The sequence below is a fragment of the Trichosurus vulpecula genome, chromosome 9 (assembly GCF_011100635.1).
Source record: "Trichosurus vulpecula isolate mTriVul1 chromosome 9, mTriVul1.pri, whole genome shotgun sequence".
NCBI lineage: Eukaryota > Metazoa > Chordata > Mammalia > Diprotodontia > Phalangeridae > Trichosurus > Trichosurus vulpecula.
In genome coordinates, this window is record NC_050581.1 from 199,170,633 (window position 1) to 199,195,860 (window position 25,228).

General features: G+C 44.8%; 1 protein-coding gene across 1 annotated transcript in view; it reads left to right on the forward strand.

Annotated features, from left to right (window-relative positions):
* CDK13 (cyclin dependent kinase 13) overlaps positions 1–23,411 on the forward strand; it is a 113,040-nt gene extending 89,629 nt beyond the window's left edge. The window contains exons 9-15 of the mRNA XM_036739691.1: positions 7,087–7,188; positions 7,284–7,361; positions 9,398–9,514; positions 10,094–10,225; positions 13,561–13,766; positions 16,719–16,994; positions 22,014–23,411. Of these exons, the coding sequence (XP_036595586.1) occupies positions 7,087–7,188; positions 7,284–7,361; positions 9,398–9,514; positions 10,094–10,225; positions 13,561–13,766; positions 16,719–16,994; positions 22,014–22,852 (1,750 nt within the window). The 3' untranslated portion in view covers positions 22,853–23,411. The remainder of the gene's footprint in view (positions 1–7,086; positions 7,189–7,283; positions 7,362–9,397; positions 9,515–10,093; positions 10,226–13,560; positions 13,767–16,718; positions 16,995–22,013) is intronic.
* The last annotated feature ends 1,817 nt before the right edge of the window (positions 23,412–25,228 follow it).

Consider the following 25,228-nt stretch of genomic DNA (forward strand, 5'->3'; position numbering starts at 1 on the left):
TTCTTGAATCTAGAGATGAGAAATTGTATGCATGTAATGGTTTTTTAATGTTTTTATTTACCAATGTTATCGATCAGTAAGAGCACTATGATAGTAATATGAATGGAAATAGGCATTTGCAATCCTTATTTCATGAGGCATGTGCTTTTTGTCTCCCAGGTAATACCTTTATTGTCCCAGATGCAGCCCCAATGTGAGCCTGACAAAAAGCTCACTCTAGTCTGAAAACATTGTCTTTGATGAATTCTGCTTGTAGGGGATTGAAAACCACTCTTGTTGTTCAGAACAGTGCTGCTTGCCTGGAAGGACTGAAATAGAGGCTACCTTTTTCTGTGAATAGGCCTTTGGGTGTATTTTATAGGATTATTGTAGAAGCAAGCCCCACCCCACCCCCCCCCAAAAAAGAAAAGTGACCCCCCTCTCTTCAGCTTTAGCACATCAGTCACAGGGGTGGGTTAGGAGCTGGTTGTGAGATACAGTGTTGTCTTTCCTGACTTGTAAATGACTGACCTTGGTGTCTGTTATCCCCCAAGCAGGCTCCGATCTGCCTTCTGAATCAGAGAGGCAGGAGGAGCTAAATAAAGTGGAATAAACCCGCCACTTCGCCCCTGCTGCCACCTGGCCACTTGAGCACTTTCCTTCCTTTAGCTTCTCCAGTTTCTGAGACATTTGGAATTAGTCTAGTTCAGGAGCTCAGCCCTCCTCACTTTTCCCCTAGGTTGTTACAGCAGCCTTTGAACCTGATTCTCTTCTCTCTCCTCTCGAACACATCCTTACCCAGCTGCCAAATAGATGTTCCCACAGCACAGGTCTGGGCCTTCAGGCCTGCTTCCCATGTGTCTCCAGCCTAGCCTTCCAGACAGACAGAGACGCTTCTCGTTTCAGCCACATTGACTTCCTTTTGGTTGGCAGCGCCCTGGCTACCTCCACACTTGAGTACAGGTGTGCTCCCCTGCCTGGATTGAAGCGTGTCTTCACCTTGACCTCTTGAAATCTCTCACTTCACTCCCCCAAGGGTTCAGGTTCGATGACATTTTCTTCCCAAGGGTTTTCCTGCTCTTGCCTCCCAGTTGGTGTTCTCCCTGAAGCTGAGTGGTGCAATGGTTAGAGTGCAGGGCCTATAATCAGGAAGATCCAAGCTCAGATTCCAAGGACCTGAGCAATAGAGGAAGGCTGGAACAATTTGAAATTTTTATTTCCACCAATATTTTTTTGTAAGCACCTGGGTGCTAGGGACACAAAGAATGACACAGTCCCCCTCCACTACAAATACAAGGGAGAAAGCCTGCACTGGGCCCTTCCTGCTGCCAGGCATTCCTCCAACCCCCCCGCCCAACCTCTTCCTCTCCCCCCTTCTCTCTTCCTCTCCCTCCCCGTCTCCCTCTCTCCCCCACGGTGGCTCTTCCACATCTTCTCATCCTTCCTTAGTCCTCCTGTAGCTTTCCCTTTACGCATCCTCTTGGCCAAAACTCTTGCCTCAAGTTTTTTAGAATAAAATCGGGCCATTCATTGTGAGCTCCCTCTTCTCCCATCTTCCATCACTCAGGTGCCTTCTGCCCCTCTGTCATTCAAAAACCATAGGTCAGGAGATGGGTGCTTTTATTATCATCCTGATCTCACAGAGGGGATATTGAGGCAAACAGAGGTCGAGTGACTACAACTATATTTGAACTCAGGTTTCAACGGCGCCACCTGGCTGCCCTAACCTGTGACATGTTGACCACTCTCTTCCCCTCACTTGATCCTTCCACCCCCACTATCTATCATTGTATTTTTCTTCTGCCCTTTGTATGTAAACTCATCTACGACTGTCTGTGCTAGCTACATTGACTTTCTTCCCTCTCGCTGTCTTACAATCTGGCTCTCAACCTTAACATTCCATGGAGACTGCTTTCTTCAAAGTGACCCATTTATCTCTCAGTTACTAAGCCCTGGGTCTCCCCTTCCCTGTCTGACAGCTCCTTCTCTGTCTCCTTTGCTGGATCTTCCTCCAGATCACACCTCAGTAATCATGGGAGGCCCTCTGGGCTCTGTCCTGAGCTCTCTTCTCTTCCCCTCTATCCTTCTGCACTCAATGATCTCATCAGTTCCCATGAATTTAATGACTCTCTGATTTACTCTGCTGACCTCCAGTCTTGCATCTCCAGCTGCCTTTTAGACATCTCAGACTGGATGCCCAGTAGACATCTTAAACTCAACATGTCCAAAACTGAATTCGTCATCATACCCCCAAGACCTCCCCTTTCTCACCTTCCCGTTACTATAGAGGGCAGCAGCCTCCTCCCAGTCCCTCAGGCTCACAGCCCACATCCTCACCAGCTTTTAGCGCCCATGTATCCTAGCTGTTGGCAAGGCCTGTACTCTCACCTCTGCAGCAGCTCTCTGGTGCAGGCTGGTATCACCTGGGACCTGGACTCTGGCAGCAACTGGCTGGGGATCTGCTTGCCTCGGGTCTCTTGCCACTTAAGCCCATGCTCGCATTCAGCCCCCAAAGTAGCTTTCTTAAAGCACAGGTGCAGTCATGTCACTCAGTAATGTCTGTGGCTCCCTACTGCCTTGAGGGGCAAATAAAAAGTGCTTTGCTTGTTGTTCAAAGCCCTTCCTATCTTTCCAGTCTTCTTTCACCTCACTTCCCAACACATCCTCTCAAATCTAGTGACACTGACCTCTGACCTGCCATTTCAGCTATGGGCATTTTCTCTGTCTCCCTCATCTCCTCCTGGCTTCCTTCAGGTGCCACCTAAAACCCCACCTTCTGCAGGAAGCCTTGCCAACCCCTCTTCATTCCAGTGCCTTCCCTCTGCCCAGTGTTTCCACTCTATCCTGCATATAGATTTGGTTGGAGGTTGTCTTCCCCACCAGATTGTGAGCATCTTTTCCATCTTTTTGTATCCCCTTCACTTAGCACAGGGCCTGACACATAGTAGCCACTTAATAAATATTGAATTGATTCCACAGAGACCACAATACTCAGAAACAAGCATCTGGGTAGCACAGCGAATGGGAGTGCTAGACCTGGAGTTAGGAAGACTTGAATTCAAATCTAGACATTGACATTTGTGAGCTGTGGGACCCTGGGCAAATCACTTTAACCTTTGCCTCAGTTTCCCAACTGTAAAATGGGTACATTGATAGCACCTGCCTCCCAGAATTATTGTGATGATCAAATGATAGGTTGTTTGTAAAGCTCTTATCACAGTGCCAGGTACATAGTAGGTGCCTAACAAATGCTTATTCCCTTCCCTTTGCTTTCCTTTGTCCATTACTATATATGTTTGTTTTGACTTATTTATATGTGTGTTGTTTACCTTGAGTAGAACGTTAACTCCTTGAGGGCAGAGGTTTTTGTTTTAGCCTGGGTATATCTAAGCAAGTGGCACATAGTAAGTACTTCATAAATGAACGAGAAAGAGGCCAGTGACATGGGGCATACATGGGGTGAGTGGGGGAGTATTAGCTACTCTCAGCAAGTGAATGTTTTCTACCTGATATCTATTCATGGCGATACTGTGTTCCACTTAGATGCAACACAAGTATAATACAAGTGTGATAGATTTGCTATAAATCTTTTTCTATATGGCCTCTTGTTTTACAAGCAAAGAACACAGATTTTGATGATTATTCTAACCACAGGCGGGGAACCTGCCTGCCTTCAAGCCACATATAGCCTCTAGATCCTTAAGTGTGGCCTTTTGACTCAATCTAAATTTTATAGAACAAATTGGAAGGCTACAGATTCCCTACCCCTGCTAGGCTTTTTAAAAATGGAATTTTCGGTGTTAGATATATAATTCACTTTTGAGGTTTTTTTCCCTTAATTGTTGTGTATGTATGATTACTTAGGTAAAACTATCCTCCTTTCGTGTTGTCACTGGGTATCTGGGAAGTTTCTGTTATAGATGTTATAGATGTTGTCTTCAGGTGCTCTTTCATTTTAAAAACAGGATCTATTAAAGACTTCTAGTTTTACAAGGCACTTTATTCATTTAGTTTTAACACTAAAAGGGGATTCTCTGTTTATTCTTTAACGTGTGGAAATAAATCACATGAGTATGTAGAATATATATTAATCTCTTATTTAATTCAAATGTTTACTTAATTTTCTAGTAGAATTGAATAGCACGCATTCTCTAGTCATTATGTCTTCACATACTGCAGTGGCAGACCTATGTCACTGCCAGTGTATTTGTTTTACCCAGGGGTTATTTATCCTGGAATTCTGGAGTTTTAATTTGTACTTGGGACCATAGAAAGTGAGCAGCACTGTAATGATGACACTTGAAGGTTTGACATGCTTTTGTTACACCTTGGGAATTGTATCAGAAAAGTTAGTCACTTCCTAGAAATTTCATCAGTCCTGATGCTTTGTCACACCCAGTCATCCACAGTCTGGTCATCTTTTGGGGTCTGGCCCCAGCCCACAGTTACCGTTTCCTCATTTTGAAATCCCGTCACATTGTCATTGCCCTGAATAATTCTTTCTCCACTACCATATACCATATGATTGATTTACTTGGAGAAATAGGACATCTGCTCAAGAAGGAACCTGGACTCCCCATTCCTAGCATTGGGATGCTTGTAGAAGAAGGAAAATGTTAGCAGATCTAATTGAACAAAGCCCCATGCACATGAAAGGCCAAAGAAAGATTTAATCAACATTGTCTGTACAACGTGTACACCTCACCTATTCTCTGGAGAAGGCAATGAAGCGCAGTGCGTCCTTACTAGACTTGGTGCTGGTCCGTCCAGGGGGCGACTCTGCCCTGGTGTGTCAGGTGTGTGACTGTGGGTCAGTCCCTGAGCACCTGTGTGCCCCTGTCTGCTCGCCTGTCCCTGGCCAGTAGTGATCACAGTTGTATTTCCTGCCTCACAGGGAAATTGGGAGAAAAGCACTTTGTCAGTCATGAGTATTTCCAGGGAGCTGCTGTCTTCCCCTGGCTGGTACCTTTTTTCCTGGGCCTTGGTCAGACACTAAAATTACACAGAATGATCCTGAGGGAGGAATTTTTCTATTCACCAGCTATGTGATCGTAAGCAACTTGTTTCGCCAAAATGTTTTTTATCTATGAGATGGGAATCACTGGCTAGGCAGACACTGGGGGGGTGGGTAAAGTCTAGACTTGTGACTTCATCAGTGCAGGGAGCTCCTGGCTAAGGAGACTTCCTCTGCCAGGAAATAGGCAGCAGTGTATCTTCTTAGAGTTGCTTGGGGTTTTGAAGGATGCTGGGAGTTCACCTGGGGTCACTCAACCAGAATGTGTCAGAGGCAAGACTTAAACCTGGGTTTTCTTGACCCCCAGGCTGGCTCCGCTCACCACAGCTCTTGGCCTATCCCTAGTGGGATTGACCTCAAATGTTCACACACACACACACACACACACCAAATCCAACTTCAAATATGTTAGGTTGGAGTGGAATGTGCCCAGGGAAATTTTCCTTGATTTCTCCTTTCATAAGCTCCCTAGAGATAAAAATTTGCTTCAGGGTATCAGGTTTCTTTGGGGGTTCGGGACCTCAACCTTCAGATTAGTACTAGAACCACTTGGTCTTTCCAGTTTATTAGGCTATATCAAAATCTGACTTAGCCAAAGAATGTTTGCTTTTGTCAGAATCTGGCTCCCCACATAGCCTGTCTTAAAATAGAGTGAGCAGTAGCTAGAATTTTATAGCGCTTTTAAAGTGCTTTGCAAAGGTTTCTCTCATTTTAATCTGATTAAGTGGCACATTGTTCCAGCTTTAGTAGAAGGCTACAGAGTCACAGAATCTCGGAGTTGTAGAAGACCTGCATGGCTCTCTTCTTCAGAGAATATGTCAAGGGAGGAGCCCTGAGATGTGGTTGTGGACTTGCCAGCCTTGCCACCCCTACCTTGCAGGAAGTTTATCCTCGTTGCAGTCCTTTCTCTCTTCAAATCCCTTTCGGCCATTCTCTGCTAAGGTGTTTATTCAGGCCACAGCCCCCAGCTCCTTCAGCACCTCCTCCGGCGATCTGGATGTAGGGTCTTCCTCTTTCTGGTTGTCCTGCTGTGGGGTATCTCTACCTCATCAACAATGCTACAGGACGAGCTACCACAGGAACGGTTCTGGGATCTGGGCCTTCCTCGAGGACATCATCGTCCTGCACTGTGACCCCTGCTTTAACACTGGCTGGCTAGGAAGGAAGGGGTGAGGGATGAAGGAAAAACCATTGATCCTGTGCTTTGCTCAGCTATGTGGCCACAGTTACTGCACTGCCCTCTGACTCAGTTTCCATATCTGCAAAGTAGGCTAATGATTCTTGTAATTTCTGCTTTGTGGGGTTGTCTTGAGGATCAAATGAGATGATTACAGAACACCTCAGGAATGTCAACTTACTCAGAAGAGATAATGGAACATTTTAAAAATGGAGACCTACTCCAAAACTTGCTGCCTTCAGAAAGAGTGGGTTTCTAGGACTTTGTTGGCATGAGGGATGAGTAAGGAGGAACAAACTATACTTCTCTATTTCCAGAGAAACAGGTTTTTTTCCCTTGACATGTGGTATTTTGTTCAGTTATATCTGACTCTTCCTGACACCACTGGGGTTTTCTTGGCAGAGACACTGGACTGGTTTGCCCTTTCCTTCTCCATCTCATTTTACAGATGACAAAACTGAGGCAAATAGGGTAAAGTGACTTGCCCAGAGTCACATAGCTAGGAAGTGTCTGAGGCTGGATTTGAATCCAGGTCTTCCAGATTCCAGGCCTGGCACCCTAGTCCCTGCTGAATTTTAGGTGAAATCAGTTTATAGCATTTGTCAGGAACAAATGTACAGCATAAGGAGCTGGGTTACAAGGGCCCTAGCTTGTTCTGCTGGCTATTCCTGGTATGCTGGGTATTGATGGTGTTGGGTCCCCTTCTGAACCTGTTTTTAACACTGACATATCCGGTATAGAAAGCTGTTGGACACCAGCACTCGTGTGTTGTGTGTGCCGTTGAAAGCGACTGAGTCTGTTGGGTTGGAGGGTGGTTGTGATGAGCTAGAAACAAGCTCTACCTGAGGTTGTCTTCAGGCAGTCTGTCCCTGTCTTACGACAGATTAACTTGAAGAGCTGTTTCCTCTTGTTTCAGTCGGCCGTACACCAACAAAGTGATCACTTTATGGTACCGGCCTCCGGAACTTCTGCTGGGAGAGGAGCGATACACCCCTGCGATTGATGTCTGGAGCTGTGGGTAAGAGACTTGGTTGCATTTCCCGTTGGACTTTACTCAGTCTTAAGTTTGAAGCAAAATAAAAACCTTAGGTAACAATGATACTTGTTTTCCAGATGCATCCTTGGTGAACTCTTCACTAAAAAACCGATATTTCAAGCAAACCAGGAACTTGCACAGTTAGAACTGATAAGGTAACCTCTTTGAGGGGGTTCTTCTTTGAGATGGGAGTTAAGCTGTCCATAGCATCAGTGCTGTGGAACCTGTGTGGAAGTGAACATTGGTGGGCGCTGCTGTTTTAGCCATGTGGGATAGAGACAAAGCTCAAACCCAACTGTGTGGAGCCTGGGAATCGAGAGGTCGTCTTGGGAATGTGTAAAAGGGATTCAAGAATTGGTAGCAGATGGAAGGTTAGCCTCGGATGGAACAGAGAGAAGAAGCAATTCATGACGAATCAGCAGAGGGGAAGAAGGAAGAAAGCATAGGGATGAGTAGAGTAGAGTCAAGGAGTACTCATGACTGTGACCTATGGGGGAAAGGGAGATTTATTTGCAAATGGAAAGGAAAGACAGATGCGGGAGGGTCCCTGAAGTGTGTGCGCAGAGAGCCCCGGCCCTGGATCAGGCAGCTTTCTCTGAAACTCACAGCTTGGTTACCAGTCTTTTTTTTTTCCTAATTAAGAAATACTTCTCAGCTATGTGAATATGATTTGTCAATCTTAAGAATTTGAAAGATTCAGAGTTTTAGAGTTAATTCTTTGTTACTCCAACAAAATACTATTCCTTAGGAATAAGCCATATAGTAAGGGTTACATATTTTTGGCTGCACACACGAGGTGGAATTACAGCTTTGTCCATATTTTTCTTGTTTTGGCTCAAATTTAACTAATGGAAACTTGCATGTATTTTAGAGACTTACTGTCACATAAATATCTTAGTAAATTTGTGATTATTAATAATCTTTAATGTCATATCATAGATTATTATTCTTTACCAGGATAATTTCCTCATTTTATTGTACCTTACCATTTTTTAATTAAACAGAGGGTAAAAATCAGCTTTTTACTCTGGCTTGCTCCCATTGGGCAGACCTTGCTCTCATTTCTACTTCTACACCAAATTCAGTTTTCAGTTAATTAAAAAATTGATGGCAAATGGGTCAATAGATTTTTAAGCTTGCCAATTGCAAAAATGATCATTGTCACTGAAGCCAGTTATTAACCTAGGAGAGCTCATTTGCCTGGCTGACAGAGAGGGAGCCGGACTCAGAAATGGAAAAATCTGAGTTGGAATCCCGCTTGGGACGAGTCACGTGACTTTGCACTGAGCCTTGGGCAGCTCAGGGCAACACTTAGAGTCAGGAAGAGTTCAAATCCAGACCCAGACCAGGGAAGTGATGTCACCTCAGTTTCCTCATCTGTCCACTTCTTTCCTTGAGTGGTGAGGACTAAAGAAGATGTGCAATAGGCTATGAGAAGCTTAATTTCACTTTAAGGAGCTATTTCTACTTGATAGACACAAGATCCCCAGTTCAGAAGGGGGTCTGTCCCTCAGAGAGGTTCAGGGAGCTATCACAGACACAAAGAAGTTGCGGAGTCAGGATCTGAACTCTGTTCCAGTGACTCCCAGTCTTGCCCTTTTTCCAGGACACTGCCCTTTGAAAGAGAGTTCAAGGTCAGTACCAAGCAGACAGTGAGGGAGCTGTACCTTCACATCTGCTTCTCCACCTCAGCCTAACCTTGATCCTTCCCGTGCCCAGTTCTGCCACTTGGGCAGAGTTTTATTCCTTTACTCCTTTGTTTCTCATTCCTTACAGATCAATAGGTATAGTTATTCAAGTAATTTTTCGCTGACTGATTGACTTAGTAATTACGGGGGGAAGTGGGACAAGAAGGAATGTGTATTTATTCACCAGTAACCTGCCCTTAACAGGCAGCTTTGAAAAGGGGCAGAAAGGTCCCATGTTGGTGTTGGCACCGTGTAAGACTAAGCTGTTCCTGGTCATATCCTGTGTTGTTGGGTGGGAAGGGGTTTGGTGTGCCTGGGGCAGCCCCCTTCTTTCTCTTCATTTTTCTTTCAATACCCATTCTGATCCTGGACTGCTTTGTGAAATGCCTCCCCATTGCACCAGGTGGGCCTGGCGAAGCTTGGTGTGGAGGCCAGACCAGGGGAGCAGTTTTTCTGTGCCAGTGATGAGTGACTAACTCCCTCTTTTTGCATGTGTTTTTTAGCCGAGTATGTGGGAGTCCATGTCCTGCAGTATGGCCAGATGTAATCAAGCTTCCCTACTTCAATACGATGAAGCCGAAAAAGCAGTACCGCCGGAAACTTCGAGAGGAGTTTGTCTTGTAAGATTAGAGTAAATGGGTGTGGGTGTGTGTGTGCCTGTGTATGTGTGTTCCCGCCCGCTCAGGTTCTCAGGAATTTGTTCTCCCTTGGGCTGCTTACCCTGGGTCCACACCTCCTTCAGTGCCCACCCCTTTTATTTTATAGCAGGTCTACAGTGGCCATTTGTCACCTGCTAGTAACAAGTTTGATCTGTGAGCAGTGATTTTTTAATGTGCCTTATTTGGTGATTGTGGAGAAGAGCCTCAGTGTGGAACCTGATAGAAGCTAGAGAAATGTCTGTAATACCATTTCTTCCCACGTTTTCTTTTTGTTTTATTTTAAGAAAATGGCCGCTTTCCTTCTTGTAACTCTTAAGCTGTAGATTATCTGTGGAATCATGGAAAATCACATTTTGAAACGTAGAGTAACATAGAAAACTCTTCACACAACCTGTGTCAACATAACTATCTACTTTATTCAGACGAAAACGTATCCCCAGAACCTAAGCACAGTGTTATAAATCATGCCTTGACTTGAGTGCATCATACAGGAACGTCAGCAGAACGGAAGTGACTTTTTCCTTGTCTCTTTTGCGGCAGTATCCCCACAGCAGCGCTGGATTTGTTCGATTACATGCTGGCTTTGGATCCTGGCAAACGCTGCACGGCAGAGCAGGCCCTTCAGTGCGAGTTTCTGCGAGATGTGGAGCCCTCCAAGATGCCGCCCCCAGAGTAAGTGGGACAGTTCTTCGTAAATGGCTGTGAGATGAGTCACCCACAACAGCTCCTGTGATTTCTGGCTAAACAGAGGCCAACCCAGGGGACTGCCCCTTGTCTTCTCTGCTGGCTTCCGGTTTGGGGGCATGAGTTCACATCCTTGCTGGGCTGCTTCCCACCTGGGTGATTTTAGTCAAGCCATTTAATATCTCTTGGTCTCAGTTTCCTTATCTGTAAAATGAGGTTGTGGGATTTACTCTTAAGATCTCTGCAGGTTCTTGATGTAGGATTTTAGATTCCAAGGACATTGATGAGCTGGCCAGCAGGTAAAATGCCCTGGGGACAGGGATGGGGATGATCCCCAAGATCATGCCAAGCAAGAAGCAATTAAGAGACCCAAGGATAGAAAGTATGGAGAAGAGGCCAAGTGGAGATAGGCTTTTGTAGGGAAGAGGGATTAGTGGTGTCCTGCTTGGCCTTAGACTAGAAGAAGGCAGTTCACAGCAAATGACCTTGATTTTTCCTCTAATATAGGAAGCAGCAGTCTCAGCCAAGAGGGCAGGGGCAGCGGGAGCTTTGGGTGACTTGAGGGATGGGAAGTTGTGGAAAAGCCCCTGTGGATGGTGGGAGCGGTCCCTAATGAAGCAAGTAGAGAAAGATGGACTGGAATTGGAGAGGGCCCAGTGGAGGTAGCCCTGTCAGAATGGCCATGGGAGTTTCTCTACCTTCGTTTAGCAGCATATGTGTGTAAGAGGGAAGGCAATGAATGGCGGGAGTGATCTAAGACTGAGGCTTGGGGCGGGGGGCACAAATGGAGATATATGGGGACACAGGAGGACAGTGTCACCAGGGGCTTAGGATGGGCAGAAGGGGAGAGAGGGGCTAAGTGCGGGGGAAGGGGATTTCAGATTCTTGAACACTGAAGTGGTGTATTTGTGGGTGATGGCAGGATCAAGGGTATAACTATCTTTGTGGCAGAGGCGAGGGGGAGAAGGGGAAGTGAGCAGGCTAAGGAACTGAATGGCTCAGGTGCTGGAGGGAGAATCCTAGTATGAGGGCAGGAATTGAGAAGAGAAGTGTGAGCCGTGGACCAAACCAGCAGAGCACAGGAGTGGCGCAGGGGTCTGTAGGCAACAGCCACCAGGATTTTTATTAGGTAGGTAGGGATTGTATGGACCACAAAGGAGAGGTTACCAAGTGATGGAGGTGGGGGGAGACAGTGTGATGGGCCTTGGGGACCAAGGCGTATTCCCTCTCTCCCTTCTGGACCCGTGAGTTGAGAAGAGCAGTGGAGGTGTGGCTAGGGAGGCTGTTTTGTCAGCAGGGAAACCAGGTCTCAGCGATGGCTAGAAGGAATGGGAGAGAAAATTGTTTAAGATGATAAAGGAAGTTGTCTGGGGAACAGGCGTGCCAGAGGGCACCGTGAGAGGAGTTTGTTTGGGCTCTGGGGTAGCAGGGTTGAGGGGGTGGCAATGATGGAATGGGCAGTGAGGTTTAGAGGACAGTGTATGACCAGGTGGGACAAGAGTGACTCCTTGGCCCTTACTGCTCATCTCAAATCGCTCAGATGTTTCTGCTGCTTTCTCCTCCTCACCGTCTCCCATGAAGAACGGGCCTCAGGCCTCACCAAGGCAGACCCCCCTGCCTGTCCAAGTGCTCTTATGCCATCCTGTCTTCTCCAGCAGAGAGCCTGCATTGTCATCCCTACTTCCTCACTTACTTTCAGCCTCTCCCCCTGCTACCAACCTTGTTCTCTTTGCTGCTTACCCCTCACCCCTCCTACCTTCCTTGTCACTGTAGAAGGCACAGCAGCCTCTGCCCCTGCCCTTAGGCTCACGACCAATGGGTCACTCCTTAGAGTTGTTGCCAAGGGCTGTTCACTTTCCCAATATCTCTTCCCCCCATGCTGCCCCCATCCTGGTCCAGGCCCTCATCACCCTGCACCTGGACTGCTGCTATAGCTGCTGGGGGCCCCGGGGGGTTCTGCCTGCCTCCAGTCCCTTCCTTCACTGAGCCACCAAAATGATTGGTGACCCTTGAGGAGCACTTCCTTATCTCTTAAATGGGGATAAGAAGTGCACGTGCTTCACAGGGATGTTGGGAGGATCAGACGGGATGACGTATAAAATGCTGTGTAAACCCTGCAGCACTATGTAATGCTAACTACTGTTAGAAAAGCGCCTTCTGGTTAATTGAATGATTAGGGGCTGACTTTTCAGTCTGCTTTAGATTGAATACATATTGTTTGCATAATGTATATGTATAGGCCCAAACGGTAACCCTGACACAGGTGGTTGACACATAATAAAATCAAAGTGAAATGATTTTCTTAAGAATACACAGAAAATTAGCTTCAGACCTTCCAAATTTGACTTACCTGTTCTAAGTTAGTGACTTTTGGCCCCAAGGTCTCTTTGCTGCCAAATAGCCCAAAGTTGGGACGCTTATTGGCAAAAAGAAAAGCAACCGATCTTGGCCCGCCCTGGTGGGCATTGAGCCAGCTTGAGAGTTGGCCAGAGAAGGAAGGGGGGGGACTTTGGTCTAGACTTGGGATTTCACTGGTGCAGAGAAATTCATCAAGTATAGTCTCAGAGAGTTGCCTCGAGCATCGATTGGTTGTGTTTGTCCAGGGTGACAGAGCCCAAAGTGCATGAGCGGTAGGTCTTGAATCCAGGTCTCAGGGACTCCTGAGCCAGCCTGCTCTCTGTTCTGCCATCTGCAGGGGGCTTTTGCCTATCCAGATTAAACTATTTGTATCAGTGCAAATTATCTGTAATTGGCTGTCATTATGACGTGGATTTTAAACATCTAACATCTTGTTCTGTTACTTGGCTTGATGTTTCAGTTTATTTACAGTTGATTTAGTTTGTTATTCATTAAGCATGGTTTGGTAAATCATCACTTGCTGATTTATTCAGAGCTTGGTGTTCATTTGTTTTCAATCACGTCTGGCTCTTTGTGACTCCACTTGGGGTTTTCTTGGCAAAGATTCTGCAGTGGTTTGTCATTTCTTTCTCCAGCTCATTTTACCGATGAGGAAACTGAAGCAAACAGGGTTAAGTGAGTTGCCCAAGGTCACACAGGTAGTAGGTATCTGAGGAAGCAGAGTCTCTCTGACTCAAGGCTTGGTGCTCTCTGCACCATGGAGCCCCCTAGCCACCCAGTTCAGAGGTGCTCATTGTGAAACAGGAAGGCTTTTGTGTCACTGTGTGAGGTCAAGGATCTTTTTCTTGCTTTGGAAAGAATTTGTGGAGCTTAAGAGACCTGGGGTTTTGCATTGAGCGTTTCATAGGCCTTCCCGGAACTTTTAACTAGGAGATAGTGTTGAATGCCTACATTTTCTCTTTTAGCCTTCCTTTGTGGCAAGACTGTCATGAACTGTGGAGCAAGAAGCGTAGAAGACAGAAGCAGATGGGGATGACCGAGGACACGTCTTCAGCCAAGATTGCTAGGAAAGATTTGTCTCTGGGCCTGGATGACAGCAGGACCAGCACCCCCCAGGGCATGCAGGCAAACTCCCAACTCAAATCTCAGGGCAACACCAATGTAGCACTTGGTCAGTAACATTTGCTTGCTTTTATTTTTCTTCCTACTTTTTCTTTGAAAATGGTTAATTATTACATTGCTGTAGAGTTGGAAACACCTTGTTTCTAAACAGTTGATCTCTCCAAAACTATTGATCTCTCTGTAGCAAACTAGAACTAGGCTTGGCACTGCTTTGCATCATCACCAGGAGAACAGCAGCCATGGTGGTTAGCATTATGGGCCTCTCCTCATTGTCAGGATGTTCAGAAGGGGCCCAGGGCAAAATAGTACCCCTGGCCCCCCAAGCACCAGGCCTAGGAGAAGAGCAGAAGAGGAAGGAGGGGCCCCGCACAGTGGGTGCTGCCCTGAGGCTGAAGCATTAGAGGTTTTGGGAGGCACATGGCATGAGGGGAGACTTTTGCATCTAACTTTCTTAAAAGCTGATTTTTCAGACTCCTGATTCCAAAAGACCCAGTGTAGACATCTTTCACATAACAGCTTTTTTGCTTCCTGAGAAGAATTAATGTCCTGGTCTTCTTGTCTGGCCATGACAGTTTGAATTTTAAAGTCTTTCAGTGTAAGTAACAGTTATTAGGCTTTTTCCTTGCAAAGTGAGCTCCCGCAAACATTTACTTCTCCATTCTATTGAGTAGTTATTAATAAACAGGATGTTTTATAGGCCCTTTGCCTCATCCTGCACACGGCATAAAGCACTTTCATCTGTAGCCTCACCTCTTCAGACTGATGGAAGGAAGCGTATTGATAAATTAAAGGCCAGGGACTAGCGTTCTAGATTTGTTGCTGGTTGGTTGGAAAAAGGACTCATATCTCTGGCCGAGGATGAGTCAGTAATGTCAGGCTGTTCACCTGTTACAGGTAACCAGCGTCATGGCACCCTGCCCTGGTCACCATCATTTCTGTCTGGATGGTGGTGCTCAGGGCCTGTGTCAGGAAGGCCAGAAACAGTATGGAGAGTGTTGAGACAATGGTGCTTACGGTGACAGTGTGGTACTTTACCCCAGTGATACTGAAGAGCAAGGAACAGAGTGGGAAAGGGGGATTTTCCTCTCTTCCATTCCTGTGGCCCAAACTCTTGATCTCTCATAATTGGCACCCTTAATTCCATGGAGCAGAAGCTGGCTTGGTGATATGCCATGCCATCTCTACACACTTGGATATCTGATGCCTTTTGCTGCTCTCTAGCATTAGGATTAGCATCCTAAGATGAAAGAAAGGCCCTTAGAAGTTGTCTAAACCATAGGTTCCCAAAGTGGGCGATACCACCCCCGGGGGCACTGGAATGATGGGGGCGTTGGGAGAGTAGTAGTAGTTTGAAATGATGCAAATTTAAAACAGAACAAAAACCCAAAATGTTAAAGGGTTAAATAAAGTAGATTTCCAGGGGGGTGCTGAGTAATTTTTGTTTTGAAAAGGGGGCGGTAGACTCTAAACCAAACCCCTTTGACTTATCCAGAGTCAGCCAAGTTTTAAGTGATAGAGGTGGAAAGGTAGAGACTGATCCCTTGCATTCCAACCCTAGAGCCCTTGCTCTTTCCACACACCACCCTGCCTGTTTCTTTTTCTGCGTTGTTGTTTCTGAGGTTTGAGTTATTAGGTTCTTTATAGGAGAAGAGTATGGAAATCGATGATCCTCCCCCCAGTCCATTGCAGGCTGCCCATTTCTGCTCCAGAAGCACATGGACAGGCAAAGGGAACTGGGTCATCAGACTGGGAACACTGGCCCTTCTTAGTGTTCATGGGCCACAGATCTGACCCAAAGACCCTAAAAAATGGTTAATTTGGGTAATTATTGGTTCCAGGAAAGGGTTGCAAGGGAGCAGGAGCTCTCGCGGAGGATATGGAGAGAGAGGATATAGTAGGTACAAACCAGCTAACCATTCTCCATCTCTGGGCTTCCCCTGCAATGAGAGACATCAGAAAGAACTTCCTAACTACAGGAGTGCCGGAGGAGGCATTGGATGTGGTTCTGGAAGGGTTCCCGACAAACTCCTCCTAGTTAGAATAAGAACTGGGTGCAAGGATTCCAAGAAGTCCCCTTCTATAGCTTCTGTAGCACCCCCTCCAGAGGGATCCACCCAGATGTAGGTTGTGGTTTGCACTTTAATCTCATGGTTCAATTCAGATAAAACTGAACAAAGAACACTCCAATGTCCAGGATGCCCAATGGCTGCTCTCTTGCCTTGTCTTCAGTGGAGTCCTAGGGGAAGGCCCCACTATTGTACAGATGCTCCCAAATTTGCTAGAGCAGGAGGCCTAAGTGAGGCATTTTCACACTGTCCCTCAGTGGCACACGGAAGGGCTTTAAAAGGCAAGTTTGGAAAGATTTCCTGCCAACAAAGAACATCAGTAGGGTTTTCTGGAGGAATGAGTACATAGGATGGATCCTGTTGCTAAAGTTATAAAGAGACCTTTTTTTTTCTTGGTTAAACATAAAGGATTTTGGCAAGAATCTTAAGGTTTTTTCCTTTTCATGAAGAATTTACCTCCCAAAGTAAGCTCATTAAAAATTGAACATTGGCTCCAATTCTTGTCTTTTCAGCAATAATACATGTGAACTCTCATGAAGTATGTGTAATTGTTCCACATTGAGATTTTTCTCAGGACTGTCTAAAGTCACCTTCCCCTCCCACATTTCTTTTTTTTTTTTTCTTTTCCTTTTGGTGTTATGATAGAAAAGTCTGCTTTGCTGGTTAAATAAATACCTTCCTGGCCTAGTCTGGACTTGGGCATTTGAATGATGACAATTCTGATTAATAATAATTGTTTAAAATTTTGTCTTTAGTAAAAACAGGCACTGGACAGCATTTAAACCACAATGAATTGGCAATGCTTCTAAACCTACTACAATGTAAACCAAGTATTAGTGTGGCTGACTGTGCCCAAATATTGAACATTAAGGTAAATCCTGAGCCTCAGCAGTAGCTAAATAAAATAAACCTTCCTGCTGGAATTTTGGCAACAGGTGAAAAACAGACAGATCCACCAACACCCCAGCAGGAGTCTTCAAAACAGCCGGGAGGAGGACTGCAGCCTTCGACTCAGCCCGTGCAGCCGAAAGTTGAGACTGACGCTGCCCAGGCAGCCGTACAGAGTGCATTTGCAGTTCTCTTGTCGCAGCTAATAAAAGCCCAGCAGTCGAAGCAGAAGGATGCAGCCATGGAAGAGAAAGAGAATGGAGCTGGCCATGAGCTGTCTCTGCAGCTGCGGCAGCCTCCGGAACCCAGCCCTCCTTTATTGGGTGAGTAACCACTGTCTGGGCCACTTGCCTTTATTTCTGGAGAGCATGTTGGGGCTGATGTGCACAGTGCGGACACTGTGAGCCCTGCTTTACAGAGGAGAAAGCTTAAACTTGGCAAGGGAAGAGGTCTCAAGCCTGACAGTTCTGTGTCTAGTGCTCTTTCTTCATGGCATTTTGAGAGCAGAGAGTGCTGTGTTTGGTTCTGAGTTCCTGGCTGACAGGTCAGTGTGACCCGGGAGCATTGTCTCCTCTGGGCCTCACCTTTCTTCTCTGTAAAATGAGTGGGTTTGTCTTGACGGCTGATGGCCTTGAGATCCCTTCCGGTTCTAGGTTCTTTGCTAGAGTATATTCCTGTGGTTTGGTGCTGAGGCTGGCCCCTCAGAGGCTGTGTTGGGATAGCTCCTGCCCCACAGGCTCTGGAGGCATTGATTTTGGTTACCGCAGCCCCTGGCAGTGTGTCTTGAGATGTGGAGAAGGTGCCAACCAGAGCAGGGCCCCAGATCCCCCATTACTGGTACATCATAGACCTTTCAAAGGCATGGAAAAAGGAAATCTGAATTTTAGACCATCTGCATGGGCTCCCCAGTGGCCCAGGCTGGCAGCTGCCCTCCACCATCCAGGGAGCTTTCTTAAACAGTGCAGTGATTATTGCTTCTCCTGGCTATGCTCATGTTGTTTTCTCTTATACACAAAGCTATGTTTGCCTTCCAGAACTCTTTCTTGTTGCCCATTAGTGCAAAGCAGAAGAACATGGGTGGGGGGGCCTCAGAAAAATGTCATTGAGTTCCCATACACTGTATGTATGCAGAATTGTGTGTGTATGTGTCTGAAACGTGCACATTCCCAGCGTTCCCAGCCTTTTTCCTTACTTCACCTCTAGGCCTCTGTAGTTTAGACTCGACCAATGAGTGAAATCATCTTACATTCATGAAGAACAGAAGGTGGATGGAGGATGTGGGATGGAGCTAAGCTTCAGGTGCTCTTTGAAATCAGTCTTGCTTCTCACTTCTTATGTTTGGCCTGAACCTTAAATGACATGGCCAAAGTGTCCGGCAGAGCAAGAATGTTTAGTGTGTGTTTCTAGCTTCCACCCAGCTTGTGTCGTCAGGAAAAGACAACCATGGATTTTGTAGTAAAATGTATTGAATTATTCACGTGCCCCATATTCTTTCTGACTTAGAAAAACGCTCTTTCACAGTGCCTGGGATCCCCTTGGTTATTCTTGTAGAAAACCCTTTATTTTTAGTGTGTGGGGGAAGGAGTGCTGCAGTTTTCAGGAGAGGGAAAGCTAGATCTCTGGAAAGTAAATTCTTTTGGAAAACCTAGCCAAGGAGATTATCCCATTTGATTAAAAAAAAAAAAAGGAAAAAAATGAGGTATAAGTTCCAGGAGGATACTAGAATTGGCTCCAAAACATCCTGTTACATACAGTAATCCCTCATTTAGATGTTCCAACAGAGTCAACAGTTGTTGAGCATCTCCTGAATGTGAGGTGCTGTATATCACACAGGAATGATGCCATGTGCCTTATGTTCATAGAGAGCAAGGAAGGATATGTTCATTCCACCTGGCGGGTAGGGGAAGGGGCATTGGAGCTGGGTTTTTGAGAAAGGGTTGCAACATGTGGGAGGATTTTGATAACGGGGACAGCATGAGCACATGCAGTGATCCTCAGAACATGGAAGAGGACATCAGGGAAGAAACCAGACTTTGTAAGTGATAGGTTGGGGTGAGTAAGCCAGAAGAGACTGTCAGAGCTGCTTCTTTTTCTTTGGGGAGGACAAGTTGGGGTGAGGGAGGCTTGGCTTTGCCTGCTGAAATTCTGTTCCTAGTGCAGAAAAAGACTGTCTTGCCCCAGTTAGATTCTCTCAGGGTTTGAGGCCTGCTGTACCCAAGTATAGTCCATTTGGCAGGACACCCCACACCCACACTATAATCTCTCTTGATATCTTCCTTTCCCATTCACCTTCCCTTCACTCTGCTACCAGATTCTCAAACGGATGTTTTTTCTAGAATGTTGGCCATTATTTTAATATCAGGGATCTTTCTTTGTAGATGTTGGGAGCTCCCAACTCACAATCCACTTAAATGATTTAGTGGATAAATATATGGGGGGGGGTGGTGCTTAAGTGCAGAGAAGTTAAGTGATTCTCTTGGAGTCACACAGCTGGCAAGTGTCAAAGGTGGGATTTGAACCTTGGTCTTCTATTCACTGGGCAGCTAGGTGGCACAGGGGAGATAAAGTGCCGGGCCTGGAGTCTAAGTTCAAATCTGGCTTCAGACACATGCCAGCTGTGTGACTCTGGGCAAGTCACTTCATCCTGTTTGCCTCAGTTTCCTCATCTATAAAATGAGCTGGAGACAGAAATGGCTACTTCGGTGACTTTGCTAAGAAAACCCCAAATGGGGTCACAAAGAGTGGGACTCAACTGAAAAACAACTCCCATTAAGCCATGCTGACTTTCCAGTTCTACATTGAATGTTTACATTGGAGCCTCCTTTTTGTCTGGTAATGCAGCCTTCTAACTGCTGGATTTTTTTTCGCCTCTGAGGACATTTCTGGCAAAAGTGTGTTATTAGGACATAACCCCTTCCTTAATTGTGAGATTACTCTCATGGTGACTGTCTCCACAGGCTGCTTCTACTCTGTCAACTGACATATATTCATCATTGTATCACCTGAATGCAGGGATAGTTGAAGTGAGGCTTGTCTTGTTATTGGAATAAGTGGGTCCACAGATTTGGGTGGTGTCTTCATTGATGCCATGAGATACTTGGTATGGGTAGGCCTTAGCATGTCTCTGCACCGAATGATTTCAAAGATTGCAAAGCCATTCTTGAATTGGCCTTCCTCTAGTCAATCCAAGGGTTCTTAACTTTTTTTGTGTCATGGACCCCTTGGGCAAAAGTTTGATGAGGCCTATGGACCTGTTCTTTCTTAGAAGAATATTGTTAAAGGTATAAAATAAAATGCATAGGATTACAAAGGAAACAAATTCTATTGATATAAAGATGTACTTTTTTTCCCCTCTACAAGTTCATGGACCCCTGAAATCTATCCATGGACCCTTCTTTAGTGTCCGCAGTAAGGCCTTGGCAGGTATTTATCCATACAGTGAAACATGGATTGATTTTTTTGCTGTTTCTTATCTACGTCTGTGGCTTAATCTCTTCTGATACTTTGCTCTGTTGCCATGGTTGCTTCTGATCTTTACTGATGACCTTTGTCTCCCACCTTTGAGTTGCTACTTTTTGCTATTTACTCTTTATTTCTCCTTGTTCATCCTATATGCCAATAGGGCTGCTTCTTTTAAAGCTCTCACTAGCCAGAAGAGGGAGCTTTTTCCTTTTTGAACATGCAGGGCCATTTACCTCTAGTTTTGGATAGTTGGCTCTTCTCAGCTCTTTTCATTATTGCTTGCTGCTCAAAGGCTTCCCTAATTCTTCACCTCACACTGAGATGGTTGAGCTTGCCAGAAGTTAGATTTCCAGGTAAGTAAGGTCTTACATATTTAAAACATTTAGGGGGTAGGGATGGGGGTGTAAGGATATTAGAGGTGAAAATGGTTAGAATGTTTAGAGATTAGAATGTTTATAGAAGTCATTCTACATTCATTTTTAGGCTTAAACATAAGACCTTGTTTATCACGTTGACCTAAGTGGCACCTGAATGGTACTAGGCCATTTTTGCCCTATATACCAATACCAGTACTACTGTTATTTTAATACATGTGTCTCTTCTGATCCCCCACAAAAGTACTGGTTGTTCATTTTTCAAAGAAAACTTTTAAAAGTAAAAGCAAGTGAGCCTCAGATCGTTTTAAATGATGATATTGTTGAGCTTAACATGTAAATCAGTTGTGATTTTCTTCCCCCAGTACTCTGAAGCTGTGCTCATACGTTGTTTAGAAGTTGATTCTTTAGGGCAGCAGTAATTAATTTTCCCTGTAATCCCCATGCTCAGGTAAACTAAATCTCTATCATGTTTTCAAATAGCATATAATAATGACGGTAATAATAATAACACGTTTGCCAAACACTTTACAAATATCTCATTTAACCTTCGCAAGGCCCTGAGAGGTAGGTGCTATGTTGGGTAAAAGATGAAGTGGCTGAGGAAACAAATGGAGTTTCTGAGTATATTGATCTAGTAAGCCATGCGTGCCTGCATTACTTAACTAATTGGGACCAGGCCCCCTCCTCAGCTTGGAGCTGGAAGCCAAATAGAGGGGAGACTTTTTTATATTAAAAACAATTAGATAAGGCCAATTAATTGAAAGGAAACAATTAACCCAGAGTACATTATTAGGTAATCTGACTTCTTATTGGAGGTTTAAAGATTAGGGACTTTTCAAGTTGGGAGGGGGAGAGTGAACAGGTAGAATTCCCTGAAATCAGAAAAAGAGGTGCACCATGCCCCCCCCCCCCCCCAAGTCTCTGTATTCAGTCAAGGACAATAACTGATTGATTACTTTGGGGCCAATTTTCAAATAAGACATATGGGTTGCTTGAGCTATATAATAGTGAGAAAACTCCCTGCATCAGTCTTCAGATCTGTCTAGGTTTCTGGTCAATATAGCCTAGGCTTTTATTTAAGAGTCTCTAAGCATCAGGTGGAGGTACCCAGCCTCCCAGGGCTAGGTTCAAACAATGCAATAGAGTTTTCTCACAGTTCCTATAATTGAATCGTTTTCTCAAAAGGCAGAAGTTGGACTAGACCCATAATTAAATAATAATTAAATAGAAAGGGAAAATCGAGTCCCAAGATGCAGGCAGTATGGTTCACTCATTTCCGACAGAACTCTTAGTATCCTCATTTTATAGGTCAAGAAACTGAGGCAGACAGAGTTGAGTAATTTGCGTCTGATGCTGATTTGAACTCAGATCTTTCTGACTCCAGGCCCAGTGCTCTATCCACTGTGGTGCCCCTCTAGCTATTTCTGATAGAATGACTTTTCCAAGTTGTTTTGTTTAGTTTGGTGTGAGACCTTGTGACTTTTCTTCCCCCAATTCACTTAGGGCCAGATGAACACGTCAAACATGCTGAGATGAGGATGTTGGAACTAACCCCAGAACAAGAGCGCCCACGAATCTTGCCTCCAGATCAGCGCCCCCCAGAACCCCCTGAGCCACCCCCTCCTTCTGAAGAAGATCTGGATTATCGGACAGAAAACCAGCATGTGCCCACGCCCAGTTCTTCATTGACTGACCCTCATGCTGGAGTGAAGGCTGCTCTGTTGCAGCTCCTTGCTCAACATCAGACCCAGGATGACCCCAAAATGGAAACAAGTATGGATTATCAAGCAGGCGACACCTATGTTCCAAGTTCAGACTACAAGGATAATTTTGCATCTTCTTCTTTCTCTTATGTTAATGACGGTTTAGGAAGTGGATCTGTTCCAGCCCTAGAAAGACGAAGCTTCATTGGAAACTCAGATAGACAGTCTTTGGAGACCTACAGCGCGGCTTCATCTCATTCTGGGGGCCCGCCTCAGCCGCCTGCCTTTTCAGAATCCTTCTCCAGCTCCGTAGCTGGGTATGGAGACATTTACCTCAACACTGGTTCCATGTTGTTTAGTGGAGATAAGGACCATAGATTTGAGTATAGTCACGGCCCAATTGCAGTTCTGGCCAATAGCAGTGACCCTGCCACAGGGCCTGAGAGCACTCACTCTTTGCCAGCCAAGATGCACAGCTACAACTACGGGGGCAATTTGCAGGAAAGCCCAGTGGGCCCTGGCCTTCTGCACGGACAGACTTGGCCTTCGCCCGCCCAGGGCCCTGGCTACTCCCAAGGATACAGGGGACATATTAGCACATCTACAAGCAGAGGGCGAGGCAGAGGGTTGCCGTTCTGAGTATCTGTTTTTCCTCAGGCACATCGTTTTTATCTGGAAAGACTTTTCCTAGCTGCAGTTTCAGGCAGCAGTCCAACAGACTTGAATAATGTTAATTCAACAACAGCTTTATTTTTTATGTGGAAAAGGGTCTTGCATACAATAGTTTAAAAAAAAAAAAAACCTCACACACAAAAAACCCACCTTGGCTTAAATTCATGCTGTTCTGAAAACTAGATCTCCTGACTGTACATCTTCAGATTCTAGTTAGCAATTTTATTTTGTATTTTCGCAGGTATTAGTGTATGCTAAACTTGGGGACACGAGCATTTTATGACCCTATTGCAGATCTTCTGAACTATGCACATTTGTGCTTTTTTTTGTAAGTTTGGACCAACTTTTATGTAAAAAAAAAAGTTTGCCAAGAATCAGAAAGGGCACTGATTTACCGGGTATTTTTCTTTTTACAAAGCTACCTTCAGCCCAAGGTCACTGTCAGTCTTTGCACCTGCTTTCAGTGTGATTGTGAAAGGTGTACTTTGTGCTCATTTCAGAAAATAAAACACAACCTTTCTCTTGATGCAACAGTTTTATAAAAAAAAAAATGGTCAATGTTATTTTTCTTTTGAATTTCCAAATTACTGCATAGCCTAGCAAAATACTAAAATGAAACAATGGGTTTTATATACACAATATGTTGGGGTGGGGAGGGAAAGTAAGTGCCTTAACAGGTAAGCTTAAAGTTTGAAAAAATAGCCTTTACAACCCATTTTTTAAAAAAGGAGATTGGTGCCCTGAATGGAAGAGAGCCCACTCTCAATTCACCTAATATCCACCCTCCCACGCCCATCACCCCCATGCTTCTTCCCGTTGCCCACCCACCTGCCTGCCTTTGGGTTGGGTCACTAGTCATTACCACCTCCATTAAAAAAAAAAGGGTGAGACCGAGAACAGAGGAGGATGAAGGTCCTCTCAGTACATTTTGCTACTTGTCAGAAGTTCTGCTCAAAGAGTTTCGTGAGGGATCTGGCTAAAAGCATCAAAGAGAAGGAGGATTTTTATTTTATCTGTGAAGTTCAGTTATCCATGCTATCCCCATTCCCATGGATAATTGAGAGTTGACCGTAAAAGCCAGAGGTCAGTACCAGAATGGGAACAGTCCTCTTAGAATGGATAAGGGACAGAAACAGCATTGTGAATTTATCTAATTGCCATGTATTCATTTCCTGTCAGCCTGCTCCACGTATTTCATTGGTTTAATGAGAGCCATTGCCCAGAATGATTGCAGAAGTAATAAAAGAGGGAAACGTTCGGAAACAGATCCCCTTTACTCCCCCTTCTAGATAAATTTGACATGACTTGTTCTGAGTTCTTCTGCCAAGTGTTTCTGGAGTTTTAGTTCATTTTAACATCGTTTTTCTTTTGTAAAATAGAAGAGAATGATGGAATAATCCTTATTTGAGCTGCAAGTGGTACCAATTTTAACTCTCTTTGCTCACAAAGAATCATTCAAAAGGGTAGCCAAAGGTAAATAAATGTTTCCATTATAACAAAATAGAAAATGTCATCCCTGGAAATTAGAATTGTGCCATTTGGATATTCTGATGATAATTTAGTGTTTGATTTGGAGTTTTAAATTGGAAAGATTACTGAATCCAAACCACTCCAGGTATAAAGTTAATTTCTACTTCCGAATGTGCTCCCTTCACCCTTACAACCCTTAGGCCCTGCCCTCTCCTTTAGGAAAAAAAAAACTTGAACCCCATTTCATGGAAAAGGATTTCAGAACAACATGTGGAAAGAATCTGATAAATGAATATAACTGTTAAAACTTAAGGCACATTCGTAACTTTTGTAAGTGGTAAAATTTTCCATTTCACTACTATGAAATGAGTTGGTATCAGTTGGCTTTTAATTTTTGGAGTTTTTTTGGGGGTAAGGGAGGGATGGGGTAGAAAGACAAAACCCCAAAGTTTTATTTGAACTTTGAGTTACTAACAACTTTATAATTAATTACTACATTGCAGGGAGTGAAGAAAAAAATCTGTAAAATTAGCAAAATAGGTACAGTATTGAAGTATCTGAAGTTGAGTACGGTGAGTCTGGTAGCTTAGACTTTGCTATAAATGACAGTATCTAAGTTATTCTTCATAGTCACACTAGAGAATCCTGCTGCCCAGAAGCAGCTAACCTGGAAATGAAGATATTTATGTGACATGAATAGCCTGTGTTTAAAAAAAATTAAATATTTTATATAAAATTGAACTGTGTTTGGATAGTTTTTCCTGATCAAACATATGTCAGTATATCTATTCATGCTGTGGGAATGGTGGGGAGAAAGGAAACAGCTGTGGTGCACTGGCTTGGCTTTAGCACTTTAGTCACGTCTCTGCTGCA